Here is a 19,122-nt window from a genome sequence, read left to right on the forward strand (position 1 = left end):
TTACTTGTAGTTCCTAGGGTTTGTAAGAGTAGAATGGGAGGCAGAGCCTTCAGCTTTCAGGCTCCTCTCCTGTGGAACCAGCTCCCAATTCAGATCAGGGAGACAGACACCCTCTCTACTTTTAAGATTAGGCTTAAAACTTTCCTTTTTGCTAAAGCTTATAGTTAGGGCTGGATCAGGTGACCCTGAACCATCCCTTAGTTATGCTGCTATAGACGTAGACTGCTGGGGGGTTCCCATGATGCACTGTTTCTTTCTCTTTTTGCTCTGTATGCACCACTCTGCATTTAATCATTAGTGATCGATCTCTGCTCCCCTCCACAGCATGTCCCAACCAGTCCCAGCAGAAGACTGCCCCTCCCTGAGCCTGGTTCTGCTGGAGGTTTCTTCCTGTTAAAAGGGAGTTTTTCCTTCCCACTGTAGCCAAGTGCTTGCTCACAGGGGGTCGTTTTGACCGTTGGGGTTTTACATAATTATTGTATGGCCTTGCCTTACAATATAAAGCGCCTTGGGGCAGCTGTTTGTTGTGATTTGGCGCTATATAAAAGAGTTGATTGATTGATTGATTGATATATTATACTACTGTATAAAGAACATGGTCGCTTAGTGGTTAACACTGTTGCCCCAGAGCAAGAAGATTGTTGGATCGCTTCCCACCTGTGGCCTTTCTGTGTGGAGTTTTTACATGCTCTGCCTGTGTTTGCATGGGTTTCCTCCCACATCTAAAGATATGCAGGTTAGGTGAGTTGGAAAATTTGTAAATGTCCAGGCCCCCCTTGTAAAAGAGATCTTGATCTCAATGGGACTAATCTGGTTAAATGAATGTTAAATTAAATTATATTGTGATCTGGCACTATGTAAATAAATTAAATCTAAACAGGACTGATTATATATATATATATATATATATATATATATATATATATATATATATATATATATATATATATATATTATTATTATTATTATTATTATTTTTATTTATTTTTGTTTTTTTGCATTTTCCATACTGTTTGAACATTTTCTTATATGGGGTTGTACTTTTTGTACATCAAGCATCTTTGAAATTTTCTAAAATGTTAATGCTTACCCACAACTGTTGCCCACAACTGTTCCACTGGGTGGTGGGTGTGGTGAGTTCCATTTCTTCCATGAGAATCAATGACAACAGAAGCTAGTGTGAGACATGAGAGATCAAATCAAATCAATTTTATTTATAAAGCACCAAATCACAACAAACAGTTGCCCCAAGGCACTTTATATTGTAAGGCAAAGCCATACAATAATTACGGAAAAACCCCAACGGTCAAAACGACCCCCTGTGAGCAAGCACTTGGCGACAGTGGGAAGGAAAAACTCCCTTATAACAGGAAGAAACCTCCAGCAGAACCAGGCTCAGGAGGGGCAGTCTTCTGCTGGGACTGGTTGGGGCTGAGGGAGACAACCAGGAAAAAGACATGCTGTGGAGGGGAGCAGAGATCAATCACTAATGATTAAATGCAGAGTGGTGCATACAGAGCAAAAAGAGAAAGAAACACTCAGTGCATCATAGGAACCCCCCAGCAGTCTAAGTCTATAGCAGCATAACTAAGGGATGGTTCAGGGTCACCTGATACAGCCCTAACTATAAGCTTTAGCTAAAAGGAAAGTTTTAAGCCTAATCTTAAAAGTAGAGAGGGTGTCTGTCTCCCTGATCCGAATTGGGAGCTGGTTCCAGAGGAGAGGAGCCTGAAAGCTGAAGGCTCTGCCTCCCATTCTACTCTTACAAACCCTAGGAACTACAAGTAAGCCTGCAGTCTGAGAGCGAAGCGCTCTATTGGGGTGATATGGTACTATGAGGTCCCTAAGATAAGATGGGACCTGATTATTCAAAACCTTATAAGTAAGAAGAAGAATTTTAAATTCTATTCTAGAATTAACAGGAAGCCAATGAAGAGAGGCCAATATGGGTGAGATATGCTCTCTCCTTCTAGTCCCTGTCAGTACTCTAGCTGCAGCATTTTGAATTAACTGAAGGCTTTTCAGGGAACTTTTAGGACAACCTGATAATAATGAATTACAATAGTCCAGCCTAGAGGAAATAAATGCATGAATTAGTTTTTCAGCATCACGCTGAGACAAGACCTTTCTAATTTTAGAGATATTGCGCAAATGCAAAAAAGCAGTCTTACATATTTGTTTAATATGCGCATTGAATGACATATCCTGATCAAAAATGACTCCAAGATTTCTCACAGTATGACTAGAGGTCAGGGTAATGCCATCCAGAGTAAGGATCTGGTTAGACACCATGTTTCTAAGATTTGTGGGGCCAAGTACAATAACTTCAGTTTTATCTAAGTTTAAAAGCAGGAAATTAGAGGTCATCCATGTCTTTATGTCTGTAAGACAATCCTGCAGTTTAGCTAATTGGTGTGTGTCCTCTGGCTTCATGGATAGATAAAGCTGGGTATCATCTGCGTAACAATGAAAATTTAAGCAATACCGTCTAATAATACTGCCTAAGGGAAGCATGTATAAAGTGAATAAAATTGGTCCTAGCACAGAACCTTGTGGAACTCCATAATTAACTTTAGTCTGTGAAGAAGATTCCCCATTTACATGAACAAATTGTAATCTATTAGACAAATATGATTCAAACCACCGCAGCGCAGTGCCTTTAATACCTATGGCATGCTCTAATCTCTGTAATAAAATTTTATGGTCAACAGTATCAAAAGCAGCACTGAGGTCTAACAGAACAAGCACAGAGATGAGTCCACTGTCTGAGACCATAAGGAGATCATTTGTAACCTTCACTAATGCTGTTTCTGTACTATGATGAATTCTAAACCCTGACTGAAACTCTTCAAATAGACCATTCCTCTGCAGATGATCAGTTAGCTGTTTTACAACTACCCTTTCAAGACTTTTTGAGAGAAAACGAAGGTTGGAGATTGGCCTATAATTAGCTAAGATAGCTGGGTCAAGTGATGGCTTGAGAGATGCGCCACTGAGTCATGTTCACCGCTCATGTTTGCATGGTTGAGATGTAAAGCAGGACTGATGTCAGGTGCACTGTTTGGGAGTGTTGTGCGTGTGCTTTAATATGTCTGAACACCATTCACACGTTACATTTCAAACACCTTGAATGTGAGGGGTTTTTTTTCTTCAGTGTTCTTGCCTTTGGCTACCTTGCAATGCCTGTGCCAGGGCTTTGTCCTCAGGGGATCCTCGCCGATGTTAAAAGAATTTTTTTTTACTTGTTTGCTTGTTTCAGTGCCATTCTGGTGTTGAAAAGAGACAAAAGTGAAGCCCTTCTGAATAGAATGAAATGACGATTGTCAAACGATGACTTGTCAGCGAGAGTTGTGATGTCAGGCAGTACACCGGGAGTCTAAAATATTTATCATCCTCCCTCTGTCGTTACTCCACTGTCAGCATTTCTTTGTCCTTTCTTGCTAACATTGAAGGATGGCGCAACAGGGCAACTAACATCAGCTTTGGCTCGAGACTAATCAGCATGCCAAAAATGTATGAGCGATCCAATTTATACAAGTTCTGATGTTTCGCGCCCAAGTACATCCGCTTCATTGCATCATTACCACGTAGAACTGAAGAATGTTGCTACCAAAACGAGGCGATCAGCACTTGTGGCAGCTATTGAGCCTTCCATAAGTGAATCTGCATTACAAAACTCTTGATGGCATAAAATGAAAGTAAATTGTAGCTTTTGGGAGGCGAGTTGTATTGTTTAACACACAAATGTCAAACTCACCCCAATTTTACAGACAACTAAATGTCAGATCTTAATTCACTTTGGAATAGAACTCATGGCCAAGGTCTTCACATCTTCAAGATGCCGCTGTGCACAGCTCGGAATCATTACTCTGAATTACCACAGTATTCCTTCAGAGAAGGCACAACAGATGTCACAGAGAAATATGTAAATGGAACACTGAACTGTTTGCAAATTCTTCCCGTTGCTAAGGCCGGAATGCTCTGTTTCACAATTTTAAAATGAAATCTTTCTGAATCTTAATGATGCCAAAAGCTCAACTTTTTCCTCCAATCCAAACCTGTACAAAGTACCCTTTCAAAAGAAGAAGAAGAAGAAGAAAAAACACAAAAATCCATAAATTTATCAGTTATTCCATCCAGACAAACACAGCGATACAAAAACATTATCACCTCAGCAGAGCTAAATCAATAAATAATAAGTGTTGTGATAATTGGTGAAGCATATCAGCTGTGGAATCTGCTTCAAATAATCAAAAAATATTCCTGGATTCACTGTGCTATCAGTACCACCACCACCACCAACCAAAACAAATAAAATAAAATAAAAGTGTGCACCGTATTCAATCTTACCACACATATTAAGTAGAAGATACATCTATAGAATCTAAAGGAACAATCAGAAACTACCATGTTATCATGGTGTTGGCCGAAAAAAGAAATAATCTTCGAATATACCTTGTAGTGTAGTGTGAACCAGAGTAGAATCATCCCGTCTTATGCACCAACTTCAGCAGCCCTGAACCACTCTTGGGGGGCATTGCGACTGCGAGATACCCCCCAGATACTGCTCAACCTCCTAGTTTCCTGTTAGTCTTACTTTCCCTCAAAAGCTTGTGGTTTATCCATGCAATCGGCAGATCTTTCCCCACAGTCACTGGAACTTCCAGAGTCAGTCCAAAGACAGGGTTTGATAATCTTCAAATACACCTTCCAGTGCAGTGGGACCCATGATTAGAACCATCCTGACTCTCCCGCAGCTCTGCACCATTCTTGGGAACCCAGTTGGGAGCCGGATGTTCCCTGCAGAGAGCAAAGCTTTCCCTCTAGTCAATGGAACTGCTTGCGCAAATTAGTTCGCAGACAACTTTCTATAGCATCAAACAGAAACCCATGTTACCATGGTAACTGGCAAAAAAAAAAAAACAATTTTCTCCAAATACTCACTCTGATTCATCAATGAGCTGGAGAGCATATTTTAGTCTGAAGTTACTCAGCAAGGCCTTGTTTTGTTTTGTTTTTACCTCTGCCATTGAATTTGGAGGTTATTTTCCCCCATTTGTTTGTTTGTCTCTTTGTTTGCGAACAGCATGGAGCCCACAATTTTTCATACATCCTTATTAATTTTTTACTGAAGATTCATATCCTGATAAGCAAGAATAGATTAAATTTTCTAGGTCATAGGGCAAAGTCAGGAAAACATATTGGAAAAATCCCTATCTTAAACATTGAACAAATAAAAAAAAATCATACCTCTGTCGAAAAACATAAAATTTCTTTCATATTTGAGATGTTTATGTAGAATGATATCCTTTATCGACTGACAAAGTTTGATCTGGATTTGATCAAGATTACAGATTTTGTGGCTATTTCAATTTAACATTTAAAGCCCAATTTAATGTTTATCTTACATTATATCTTAATCAATCATGCCCCAATCACTCTTATATTTGAAAGTGAGATGCAGAATGGCACTCACTATTGCTTGACAAAGTTTGATCCAGATCTGATCCGGATTGTGGATTTTGTGGACATTTGAATTTAATATTGAAAATTTAAAATTATTTGAAAATTTGTTGTACATTTTGCATTATATCTCAGTCAAAAGTGTCTCAATTACTCTTATGTTTCTTTTATGGAGTTAAATACAACACCAAAATTGGATGGAGGTTCCAATTTTATGCCTGTTTGTCTATCTTCCATTTATCAGTTGGAAACCAAGTGCCGAAAAGCAATAGCAAATTGTGCATAGCAGAGATTATCAATGTTCTGTGAAAATGATCTGAAAAAAAGAATTCAGAAACTGAAAAAGTTGAAAGAAATAAAACTGACAATGCCATAAAAACTTTGATTCAAGTGCATGAACGAAATACATAGTCCTGACATTTGATCACATCTAATTAGCTTATGAAAAGCCACTTCTAATGCTGCGTTCACACCGGACGACGCACGAGCGACGGCGGCGACAGGTTGCCATGTAATCCCTATGGAAGGATGTGTTGTGGCACCACAAAAGTCCAAGCCACTCGATGGACGCGAATGAAGCGATTATGAGCGATTGGTGCGTTTGTGGCGCGATATCCCCAAGTTGAAAAATCTGAACTCTTTCGTCTTGTCGCATCGCAATGACCAATCAGGGACTGGATATGTAGTGATGTGGAGATGTCTGGAGTTTATACTTCATGAGGACATGTCCTGTCTCTGGCAGCCAGCCTGTGAGCAGGACTTATGTCCCTTTTGTCCTTTATTTCACAATTATGACAGAGTTTGAGGGGAGAGTGAGCAGCAGCTCGCAGCAGCGGCAGCAGCCAGTTTTTTTTTTTCACATACAACTGCGAACGAATCGTCCGTGAAGATTATTTTATTTATTAACTACACAGATGTATAATAAAACAAATGGTGACTGGTTTATAACACAATTATGGCAGATTTTAAGGGGACAGCAAGCAGCAGGACCCCAGCAGCAGCACCGCAGCAGCAGCAGCGGCAACGGCAGCCAGTCTTTTTTTTTTTTTTTAATTGTTCACATGTGCATGCGCGAACGGGATAGGAGGTCCTCAAACAGGGTCCTGGAGAGGTGGAAGTACGCTATATAAATGAAAATAAATTGAAAATTGAAATTTTAGCCTTTGACACCAATGACCTTGACCTTTGGCAGAAAAAAACACTTTAAGGGAAATTCTGGTGTTATTTATTGCTAGGCTGGTTCTTCGGAGTGTGAAATGTCTTAAGTAACATGAATAGAATTTGTGACTGTTTCAAATGGCCACACAGAATAAAAGACTCAAAACAAGCACATTTGACATGCTCCAACACTGGCTCCGTATCATCCTTACACACTTTAACACCTTATGTAATGTCTTGACACATAAGGTTATTATTTTCCTGCTGTAAATCCAGGTAAAGGAAGACAAATGTAGACTTTCTCACATCCACTCAAATGGATTTCAGAACTTTATTGGACAATAAAAAATATACACCAAGGAAAATATTTTCCTTTTTCTCCATATTTTTGTTCTTCCATTTCAAAATCTCATTTAATACTTCCAGATAAATGACCCATGATCAAAAGTGACAAAATGGGGGAGGGGGAAAAGAGCAGTTATTTAGTTCAACAGTAGACGTTGGAACAACTGGAACAGTTCAAAAGCATCTGTTTGTTTGTGTTAGATTCTGAAATTTTTGAAAAGCGAATTTCAAACAGATTTGGTTTTAACAGGAGTGGAACCACAGACTAGGTCATAACATCAACCTCTGCTTCTCCGTAGAGTTCTGCCAGTTTCTGGAATTCAGGTCCCCAGTCGTCCAAGTAGTTATAATCCTGCTCGGAATGTGTGCCAGGTGAGTCTAAAGGACTGATGGATCCTGTCACTGAACCCTGGCCTTCGTAAGCATAGGTCTGGAGGGAGTCATATGGTGGCACGCTAGTGTCTACATCAGCTTCCACCAGTCTCTGCTTGATGAACTCGTGCACATCCACCTCGTCCAGCTCTACTGAAGGGCTCTGTTGGCTGCGAGACACAACGCAGTGTTGTCTTATGTCTGGGCGAACGTCCCGTCGGAACTTGAGCTGCTCAGCAGCAGCGGGGTTACGGAGGGCGATGATGTCGAAGGCCTCTGTGTCCTCCTCACCTCCGCCCTCATCATCATAGGTGACCACATTCTCACGGATGTCTTCTTCCGAGATGATTAGGGGTTCCTTCTTGCTCCTTCTCAGTGTGATGAAAAGAACCACGATTGCTGCAAGAGAAGAGAAATATTTAATGTAGTTAAGTTTTCTTATATTAAATGAGAATTTGATTATTTAATTGAAGGTATACATCAATCAATCAATCAATCAACTTTTTTCTTGTATAGCGCCAAATCACAACAAACAGTTGCCCCAAGGCGCTCCACATTGCAAGGCAAGGCCATACAATAATTATGAAACACAGTCTACGTCTAAAGCAACATAACCAAGGGATGGTCCAGGGTCACCCGATCCAGCCCTAACTATAAGCCTGAGCGAAAAGGAAAGTTTTAAGCCTAATCTTAAAAGTAGAGAGGGTATCTGTCTCCCTGATCTGAATTGGGAGCTGGTTCCACAGGAGAGGAGCCTGAAAGCTGAAGGCTCTGCCTCCCATTCTACTCTTACAAACCCTAGGAACTACAAGTAAGCCCGCAGTCTGAGAGCGAAGCGCTCTAATGGGGTAATATGGTACTACGAGGTCCCTAAGATAAGATGGGACCTGATTATTCAAAACCTTATAAGTAAGAAGAAGAATTTTAAATTCTATTCTAGCATTAACAGGAAGCCAATGAAGGGAGGCCAACACGGGTGAGATATGCTCTCTCCTGCTAGTCCCCGTCAGTACTCTAGCTGCAGCATTCTGAACCAACTGAAGGCTTTTTAGGGAACTTTTAGGACAACCTGATAATAATGAATTACAATAGTCCAGCCTAGAGGAAATAAATGCATGAATTAGTTTTTCAGCATCACTCTGAGACAAGACCTTTCTGATTTTAGAGATATTGCGTAAATGCAAAAAGGCAGTCCTACATATTTGTTTAATATGCGCTTTGAATGACATATCCTGATCAAAAATAACTCCAAGATTTCTCACAGTATTACTAGAGATCAGGGAAATGCCATCCAGAGTAACGATCTGGTTAGACACCATGCTTCTAAGATTTGTGGGGCCAAGTACAATAACTTCAGTTTTATCTGAGTTTAAAAGCAGGAAATTAGAGGTCATCCATGTCTTTATGTCTGTAAGACAATCCTGCAGTTTAGCTAATTGGTGCGTATCCTCTGGCTTCATGGATAGATAAAGCTGGGTATCATCTGCGTAACAATGAAAATTTAAGCAATACCGTCTAATAATACTGCCCAAGGGAAGCATGTATAAAGTGAATAAAATTGGTCCTAGCACAGAACCTTGTGGAACTCCATAATTAACTTTAGTCTGTGAAGAAGATTCCCCATTTACATGAACAAACTGTAATCTATTAGACAAATATGATTCAAACCACCGCAGCGCAATGCCTTTAATACCTATGACATGCTCTAATCTCTGTAATAAAATTTTACAATACATGGACATTGCACCATTGGCACTCATTTGTGAAGGCATTTCCTCTTCATTTTAGACCAGGGGTGGGCAACGAGGGCGGAGACACTGCAGATTTCCTTACAACCAATCACCTCAATAGGTGGGTTGCTGATGAGCTTCTCCCTTGAACATAAACACTTGGTAGTCAAAGAAATCACCTTCTGAGACACCTGAACATAAATGAAATCACCTGCTGAGGTGATTGGTAGGAAGGAAAACCTGCAGTGTCTCAGCCCTTCATGACACATGATTGCCTACCCCTGTTTTAGATGCTAGTTTAGGACCACTCCATTTTTCTTTAGGACATGCAAGAACCTGTCGAAGAAGCCTGTGTTGTGCAATATCTCAGACTGAAGTGAAGCGCTTTGGCAAATTTGGAGATCTATCCAAAGTGGATTTGTTTTTTTTCTTAAAGCCACACTGGTATTTAGTGTTCGAGTCGGGTTACAATGAAAATTAAATCTGCACTTGAAGCAGTGTGCATAACTCTAGGAGATACATCATAGTGAATTTTGCAGAGTAAAATATACTCTGCCAGGATAACATTTGGTCACAGTCTAAATCGAGTACATTATACTCTAGTATTATAGAGTGAAATCAGCTCTACCATCTTGTCAAATCAAGTTTTTCTACTCCAATAAGAGTCATTCACAGCATGATGGAGTTGATTTTACACTGTTACAGAGATTATTTCGCACTGTGACAGAGTATATTTAACTCTATTTGGACTGGGACCAAATGTTATCCCAGTAGAGTATATTTTACTCTGCAAAATTTACTGTGATCATGCATGAGCAAAGTGAGAATCTGGAAATTCCTTGAGTGTACTACCAAAATTTGGTGTCTTCGAATACAAGATTAGCCCCAATACTTTTTCTGAAAATTGTATCATTAATTATTAATTTTTGGCATCGCAAATTTCATATCTCTGTATCCTCAGCCTTTGAGATAAAGAAATGCCTCGGAAGGACTCGTAACATAACAGGACAGAGGTGTTTGGTCATGCCGATGCCTTTGGCAGGAGAACATAGGTCCAAGTCTTTAGGGTCCTGGTCCTTACTGTTTTACTGTATGGTTGTGAGACTTGAACGGTAACAAGTGGCCAAAGGTAATGACTAGATGTCTTTGGTACTAGGTGTACAGAGTATGCCTGGGTACTGCTGGATTGACTTTGTGTCAACAGTTGGTTACTTTTGGAGACTAAAACGGAGTTTGCAGTTATAATTTTAAGAAATGGGAGCTACAGTATGACCATGTTACATGTTTCTCTCTGATCCAGTAGACAGGTGCCTTAGTGTTGAGGACCTCAGTGCCTGGACAAGGCCAAGGGGATGCCCACCATTTCTTATGGTATCTGACCTTTATGTCCATTATCTAACTAACAAACCAACCAAGAGTCATCGGCCAGCACTCTGACAAAGGTATTAATCACTTCCAATGATAAACTATCTTCACAGCAATGAAAACAAACAAACAAACAAAAATCTGCTGAACAGCACGACAAAGGAGCAATATCACAAAACGGAACAGCTGAATGTGTTCACCCCTCTCAGCTTTGCTTTTATGCTAATACCAATCACTGCGCGTGCCTGCGCTGGTTGTTAATTCACATCTCATGACAAATAAACATGTTGCGCTTCGTAAACAGCCAATGAAATGAGAGTAAAACATCATTCGACTTTTATGTGCATATTATCCGATTTTCCATCGGGACACTAAAACCGGCCAAGCGTTGAAAAGCTGTAAATCAATAATAAACATTAGCTGGCATTAGCACTGACTGTGATGATCCTTTGCAAGCAACCTGTTGTGCTGACAATATAAACATATCCTCATCTGTGGAGTAAATTCCAGCCAAAATGCAATACAATGAGTTTGAGAGGAAAGTGCAGATGTGGCAATACATGGAGATATGTCTCGTGGAATTGCCTCAGCTCACATCAGCGACGGTAATGGGAAGACAATGTGCCAGTTCTGCCACAGCAGCTAAAATATTAGCAGAGACCCACGTAGCTGCATTAAGCAATAAGTATCTTACAATGTGCAAAAATCTTCTCAAACCTCTAATGAAGTCGTGAAGCAAAATATTACTTGATGATGGGCTCCAGCTTGGAACTCGCTAACGCTAACATCTATTTACTAAAATGGTGTCAGCGAGGGAAGTACTGTTTTTTGTTTTTTTATTAAACAACAGTGCATAATCTATAAAGGAGTTCATTATTCTAAATTAAAAGAGACAAGAGGGATAAATCAGTGGTCCCGCATAGGCATTTAAGCTGTGCTTTTGCTTCTAAAGCTCATTTTCAAGATGAAGAAAAACACCGAGGTTCCGAGAAACAAATTTAAAACTCTTTCCTCTCTCTTTTTTTTTTTTTAATGGCACCTGCCTTGCACTTCTTGACATTGGACATCAAACTGTTCTATGAGACATTTATGGAGTCAGCAACACTGAGATCAACAAAAACAAACAAACAAACAACAACAGACTGTGCACATTCAGAAATAACTCTGACAGAAAGGAAGATGTTGGAGTACCATGTATGTGAGGATGGATTTGAATAATTTTTACTCATTTTGTTGAACGATAGCAAAAAAAAATTGAATATATATATCTATCTATATCTATCTATCTATCTATCTATCTATCTATCTATATATATATATATATATATATATATATATATATATATATATATATATATAGTTTAAAGGAAAATATGCAAGCTTTAAACAGAGAAAACAGGAGCATTTTCACCTTTTCATAATTTGGACAGGTGAGTCTTGCAATCAAATTTTGCCACCATTGGTATCTGAGTAGGATTTTCTCAAAAATAGACCTGAAATTTCACATTCACGTTGCCAGAATGCACATGGGCGACTCAAACTGTGACTACTGGTGCAACAGAAGAAAACTAAACCTTGACCAACTATGGATGAAGGAGACTAGTAAGGAAAGTCACCAAGACACCGATGACTTTTAACTTTACCGGCTCTGGTTTTGACTTTTCAAGGTGCAGGACTACTTAGTGTCCCTAGGATGAATAAAAAGTCTGCAGGTCACAGAGCTTTCATTTATTGTGCCCCTGCTCTGTGGAATGATCTCCCTGTGTCAATAAAACAGTCAGAAGCTGTGAAGACTTTCAAGTCCAGACTTAAGACGCACTTATTTTCCCTTTTGTATAGCTAGCATACTGGCATAGTATGTTACTATGCTTTTTACTCTTTTTATTTCATTTTATTAGGAAACAGAGCATGCCACGGCCTCAACTTTATCTAAATTCTGGGTCTTTTAGTGAAGTTTAGGGCTAGTGGCCAGCAGTCACTCGTTTGACTCATTTGAGCATCTTATTCTCTGCTTCGCTCAGGATATTACGCATTGCCAAGGTCAGAAGAATAAAAATCAGCTGTATTACTTTGTCACTGTATATAGGCCTCCTGGCCCATATTCTGAATTCTTAGATGAATTTGGTGCGTTCATCTCTAACTTTTCAACTAGTGCAGATAACATTCTGATCATCGGTGACTTTAACGTTCATATAAATAAGCCTTCTGTTCCCCTCTGTAAATCATTTATGGAAATTGTGGATGCATTAGGATTTCGGCAATGCATTCGGGATTTGACGCACATTAGTGGAAATACCCTGGATCTGGTTCTCACACGTGGTATTGCTGTCACGAATATTGACATCATGCCTCTTACATCAATGGTCTCTGATCACTCACTTAAGTTTACAGTTTTGCTGCCATGTTTAGTGGAACAACAACATTATTTATCACTGCAGCGATGCATCAACTCCTCAAATAAGACTGAACTCGAAGCTAGACTGCCTGATGTCTTAGCCTCACTTTTGACAAATACCCAGTCAGTAGACAGAGTTGTGGATAGTTTAAACTCAGTGCTCAAAACGACACTCGACATGATTGCATCACCTGTGTTGAAACCGCGCTCCCCCAAATCGCAGTCACCTTGGATCAATGATTACCTGCGTGACCTCAAGCATAAAGCAAGAGGTCTAGAACAGAAATGGCATCATTCAAAATTAGAAGTATTCCACCTTGTGTGGCATGATGCTATCTTAGACTATAAGCATGCATTATTGGCTACAAAGCGGACCTATTACTCTGATTTGATCAACAAAAACAAGCATAACTCAACGTTCTTGTTCGACACGGTGTCAACACTTATTCTTGGACAACCATCTGTAGCTTGCTTTCCTTTAACAGCACAAGATTTCCTAGATTACTTTGAGAAGAAAATAGATGACATTAGGTTGAACATATCCCAGCATTCCTTAACCCAGCCACTACACCCTGCTATTGAGGTGGGCGCCACTACTGAGGTATTACCTAGATTTACAGAATTTGATAGTATCTCTCTAGACATGCTGACAAAACTCGTAACGTCAACAAAAAGCACAACCTGTTTATTTGATCCTATACCAACAAAACTGTTTAAGGACCTGTCGCCCACTCTTGGGCCATTGTGCTGGAAATTATTAATCTTTCTTTAACTTCTGGATCTGTTCCTAAATGTTTCAAATCTGCAGTGATTAAACCATTACTTAAGAAACCTAATCTTGACCCTAGTGTATTGAAAAACTATCGGCCGATATCAAATCTATCATTTTGCTCTAAAATTCTGGAAAAAGTGGTGTCACAACAGCTCATAGACTATCTTACTGAGAATAATCTCTTTGAGCCACTGCATTCTGCTTTTAGAAAATATCATTCCACTGAGAGGGCTCTCACTAAAGTGGTGAATGATCTGCTTACAATGGACTCGGACACCACTATGGTTCTGCTGCTGTTAGATCTCAGTGCTGCATTTGATACAGTGGATCATCATATTCTACGTGATAGGCTGAAGAATCATTTTGGGATTACTGGGAGTGCCCTTGCATGGCTGACGTCATACTTGACCAGTCGTTCTCACTGTGTTTTGTACAGTAACACTACCTCTAACCTTAATGACATGGAATTTGGGGTTGCTCAAGGGTCTGTCTTAGTCCCCCTGCTTTTCTCCCTTTATATAGCACCCCTTGGGCACATATTGCGGCATTTTGGGATTACCTTTCACTGCTATGCAGATGATACTCAGTAATATATATGCTGATAACTGCTGGTAATCTCGTTCACATAAAATCCTTATAAGATTGCCTTGCAGCAGTGAGAAGGTGGGTGTCTAGAAACTTCCTACTTTTAAACTCTGAAAAGACTGAAATGATGGTTCTTGGTCCAGTGAGACATCGGCATCAATTTGACCAGTTAACACTCAGCCTAGGCTCATGTGTCATACATCACAATGACAAAGTGAGGAACCTTGGGGTAATTTTTGATCCTTCGTTGTCCTTTGGCCTCCATATTAGAAATATTACTAGGACTGTTTTCTTCCACCTGTGAAATATAGCGAAGATTCGTCCCATCCTGTCTATGGCTGATGCTTAGACCCCGATCCATGCGTTCATCTCTTCTAGATTGGACTACTCCAGTGTTCTATTTTCTGGTTTACCGCAGTCAACATTAGGACTCTCCAATTGGTTCAAAATGCTGCAGCCAGACTTCTGACACAAAGCAGAAAGTTCGACCACATTACACCCATTTTGGTGTCTCTTCACTGGCTTCCTGTCCCAGTGAGATCAGATTTTAAGGTTGTGCTACTAACCTAAAAAATTATTCATGGACTGGCACCTCCCTACCTAGCTGACCTAATTAAACCTTACGTACCAGCCCGGGCTTTACGTTCTCAGGGTGGAGGACTACTTTGTGTCCCTAGGGTGAATAAGAACTCTGTGGGTCACAGAGCTTTCTCTTATCATGCCCCTGTTCTGTGGAATGGTCTCCCTGTGTCAATAAAACAATCAGATTCTGTGGAGACTTTCAAGTCCAGACTTAAGACGCACTTATTTTTCCTTAAATATGGCTAGCATACTGGTACAGTTTTGTTTTACGCTTTTTATTCTTTTAATTCATGTTATTAGTAATTGGTATTGGCCACGGCCTCAACTTCACCTAAATTCTGGGTCTTTTAGTGAAGCTTAGGGCTAGCGGCCGGCGATCACCTTAGTATTTCTTCTTTTTTTCTTGTTGATTAATGCTGGCAAATGATACAGTATTTTTTCTGATGCCTGATTCTGTTTTTTCTCTGTTTAAGGTGCAGCTCCATCCAGAGATGGGAGTTGTGTTTGTGTTGGCGACCCTCCTGTCCTGTGCACCAACAGCAATTCTTGTATATTTGTCCGTGAATTGTTCTGTGAATTATTTCTGTAATTTGTGTGTGTAGCATGGCCCAAGCAGAGGGTCACCCCTTTGAGTCTGGTCTGCTTGAGGTTTCTTCCTCAGATGGAGTTTTTCCTTTCCACTGTTGCTATGGGGGTTGGTAAGGTTAGACCTTACCTGTGTGAAGCGCCTTGAGGCAACTCTGTTGTGATTTGGCGCTATATAAAGGAAAATAAATTGAAATTAAAATTGAGTCACCTTAGTATTTCTTTTGTTTTTCTTGTTGCTTAATGCTGATAAATTACACTGTATTTGTCTTTCTGATGCCTAATTCTGCTTTTTTTTCTTTTCTCTCTGTTTGCGGTGCGGCTCCATCCAGAGATGGGTGTGGTATCTGTTCCAGAAACCGTCCTGTGCACTGGCAACATTTCCTGTATGTTGGTTTTGTGAATTGTTTTGTAATTTGTGTCTGTAGCATGGCCCAAGCAGAGGGTCACCCCTTTGAGTCTTGGCCGGCTTGAGGTTTCTTCCTAAAAGGGAAGTTTTCTTTACCACTGTTGCTCTAGGGGTTGATAAGGTTAGACCTTACTTGTGTGAAGCTCCTTGAGGCAACCTTGTTGTGATTTGGTGCTAAATTAATGAATATAAATTGAAACTGAAACTTTTCATTCTCCTACTCTCAACAAATTGCGTTTGCTAATGATTGATGTAAATGAAGTCCCAGACATGTTTGGGACTTTTTAATGTTCATGTATCCATTATCTGACTTGTCAAAAGAAAGGAGGCTGTAAAAGTGATGATTTGTTTGAACACAAATTTAATATTTAGTTTGTGCAATTACTTATGGCAGTGGAGAACCTACACACACACACACACACACACAAATTTAATATTTAGTTTGTGCAATTACTTATGGCAGTGGAGAACCTACACACACACACACACACAAACACATACGAGATCTATTAGAACAGTATCCGACCTTACTATTTAAAAAAAAAAAATCATATGGATTTGAATCACGTGTGATTGCATCAGACAAGCTTGAACCTTCGTGCGCATGCGTGAGTTTTTTCACGCCTGTCGGTTGCGTCATTCGCATGTGAGCAGGCTTTGAGTGAGGAGTGGTCCACCCCTCTCATCGTTTTTTTCATTGTTTAGGAATGGCTCAGAGACTGCCGCTTTGCTTGATCAAAATTTTTCAGAAACTGTGAGGGACATCAAAGTGGACACCATTCGAGAAATTCAGATGGTTTTTGGTGAAACTTTTATGGGCTTCAAAGAGATTACGGAGTGTTACTGTCGCTTTAAGGACGGCCCAGAGTGACTGGTGGTGTGCAGTGCTCCAAAGCCGCCATCGACAGGCTGAGCGACCATTTCATTTCTAAACGGATGGCTGTATGGATCCATGACCATCGTGTGCCATTTCTCTGGTTATCACAAGAGCTGGACATCAACCATTTTCCGGCAGATTTCACCTTTAACAAGAGATTTTGTCATGGAAAGCCGAGCGGAGGCTTCGCGCGTCATGATGGATTCGCTACTGGAACGAGACAAAACCACCTCTGTTTTGGTCTCACAGGACGGCTTTGAGATGGCGTTCAGACAGCTGTTGGTGGTTTTTCCATCGAGTGATTATCTGAGAAATTGTGGATGTGCCTGGACATGCCAGAACATGTCCTGTGAGGCTTCATCACGGCATTGCTTTGCGCCATGCGGCACCGCCGCGACGCGCGGAATTCCTCCGCACGTCTGTCTCAATGTGCTGAAAAAGTGCTGATGTCCACGTCTTTTCACAATTCCTGTGCTAGTCAGATGACATCCCAGATAAAACACAGCGTCCAGTTTGGAAATGAACGGCACATTCCACTGTTACAGGAGTTTTTGTCATGTAAAGAGGAGAGGAGGCTTCGCATGTTGCGGCGGTGCCACATGGCGCAAAGCAACACCGTGATGAAGCCTCACAGGACATGTTCTGGCATGTCCAGGCACATCCACAATTTCTCGGATAATCCCTCGATGGAAAAACCACTGACAGCTGTCTGAACGCCATCTCAAAGCCGTCCTGTGAGACCAAAACGGAGGTGGTTTTGTCTCGTTCCAGTAGCAAATCCATCGTGACGCGCGAAGCCTCCGCTCGGCTTTCCATGACAAAATCTCTTGTTAAACGTGAAATCTGCCGGAAAATGGTTGATGTCCAGCTCTTGTGATAACCAGAGAAATTGCACACGATGGTCACGGATCCATACAGCCAAGCGTTTAGAAAAGAAATGGACGCTCAGCCTGTCGATGGCGGCTTCAGAGCGCGGCGCACCACCAGTCGCTCTGGGCCATCCTTAGAGCGACAGTAACACTCTGTAATCTCTTTGAAGCCCATAAAATTTTCACCAAAAACCATCTGAATTTCTCGAATGGTGTCCATGTTGATGTCCCTCACAGTTTCTGAAAAAAATTTTGATCAAGCAAAGCGGCAGTCTCTGAGCCATTCCTAAACAATGAAAAAAACGACGAGAGGGGTGGACCACTCCTCACTCAAAGCCTGCTCACAGGCGAATGACGCAACCGACAGGCGTAAAAAAACTCACGCATGCGGAGAGGACAAGTTTGGACATGCCTATCTCGGCTTTCAGTGCTTACCAGTCAAGTGAGTATAAGAGAACTTGTGGAGAGATAGGCATGTCCAAACTTGTCCTCTAACACTCCGAAACGGAGGTGTTCCTTTGTCTCGCTTCATCAGCGAATCGGTCGTGACGCGCGAAACCTCCGCGCGGCTTTCCATGACAAAATCTCTTGTTAAAAGTGAAATCTGCCGGAAAATGGCTGATGTCCAGCTCTTGTGATAACCAGAGAAAGAGCACACGACAGTCTCGTATCCACAGAGCCATCAGCTTAGAAATGATCCAGTGGTTTGTGCCGCGACGTCGCAGCTCGGAGCGCGGCGCACCGACCGTCCTTAAAGGGGTCCTTAAAGCTATAGTTAAAGTCCTTATTCTCTGTGAAGCCCGTAAAATTTTCATCAAAAGCCAGATAACGTTTTCGAATGGTTTCCAGGTGCCAGTCTCTAACAGCTTCTGAAAAAATTCTGATGGAAAAAAAGTCCTTTTCATTCCGCCATTTCCAGACAATGAAAATCCGATGAGGGGGCGGGACCACTCCTTCCACAAGGCGTGCTCACAGGCGAATGACGTCACCGACAGGCGTGGAAAAACTCACGCATGCGCACGAGGGTTCAAGCATGTCTGACGTAAAAACATATGAATGAAATCCATATAGTTTTTAAAAAAAATAAAAAGGACCGTTACTTTATGGACACACCACGTAATTGTTGAGATAAGTGTTTCAGCAAGTCCAACACTTCCGCCACAAAAAAAAAAACAAGACACTTGCAATGGCTGAGTCCAGGAAGTCACAGAAAGCCTGGATCTTCAATTTAACCCAGGGCACCCAAAATGTCTCAGTTAGCTTCTCAAGTACTGGTGTAATTCATTCTGTGAAGACAATCCATTGATTCTACAAAAAACATTGCATCATCCACAAAGTCATGGTCACTGATCTGACAAAGGCTACCAAGTTGCCCGACTCCATAATCCTACTCAACACCTTGCCAATTCTTCTCTTGAACACAGTAGGAACCAGAACAGATTCCTGAGGAACACCAGAACTAAATGAGTATAAATCAGAGACTCTGCCTTTCATGTCTAAAAACTTGCTGGGGATGCTATAAATTTTCAGCATGTCCCACAGAGAAACCCAGTCAACAGAATCAAACACTTTATTCAAGGCAGTTCCATGGGACTACCACATCCTTTTCAGTTTT

General features: G+C 40.9%; 1 protein-coding gene across 2 annotated transcripts in view; it reads right to left on the bottom strand.

Moving 5' to 3' along the window:
* Positions 1-6,914: 6,914 nt before the first annotated feature.
* Positions 6,915-19,122, bottom strand: part of LOC117507760 (cadherin-18) — a 480,214-nt gene continuing 468,006 nt past the window's right edge. For both annotated transcript variants that reach the window (XM_034167572.1, XM_034167578.1), the window contains exon 12: positions 6,915-7,737. In XM_034167572.1, the coding sequence (XP_034023463.1) occupies positions 7,232-7,737 (506 nt within the window). In that variant the 3' untranslated portion in view covers positions 6,915-7,231. The remainder of the gene's footprint in view (positions 7,738-19,122) is intronic.

This window comes from Thalassophryne amazonica, chromosome 1, assembly GCF_902500255.1.
Source record: "Thalassophryne amazonica chromosome 1, fThaAma1.1, whole genome shotgun sequence".
In the NCBI taxonomy this organism is placed as follows: Eukaryota; Metazoa; Chordata; class Actinopteri; order Batrachoidiformes; family Batrachoididae; genus Thalassophryne; species Thalassophryne amazonica.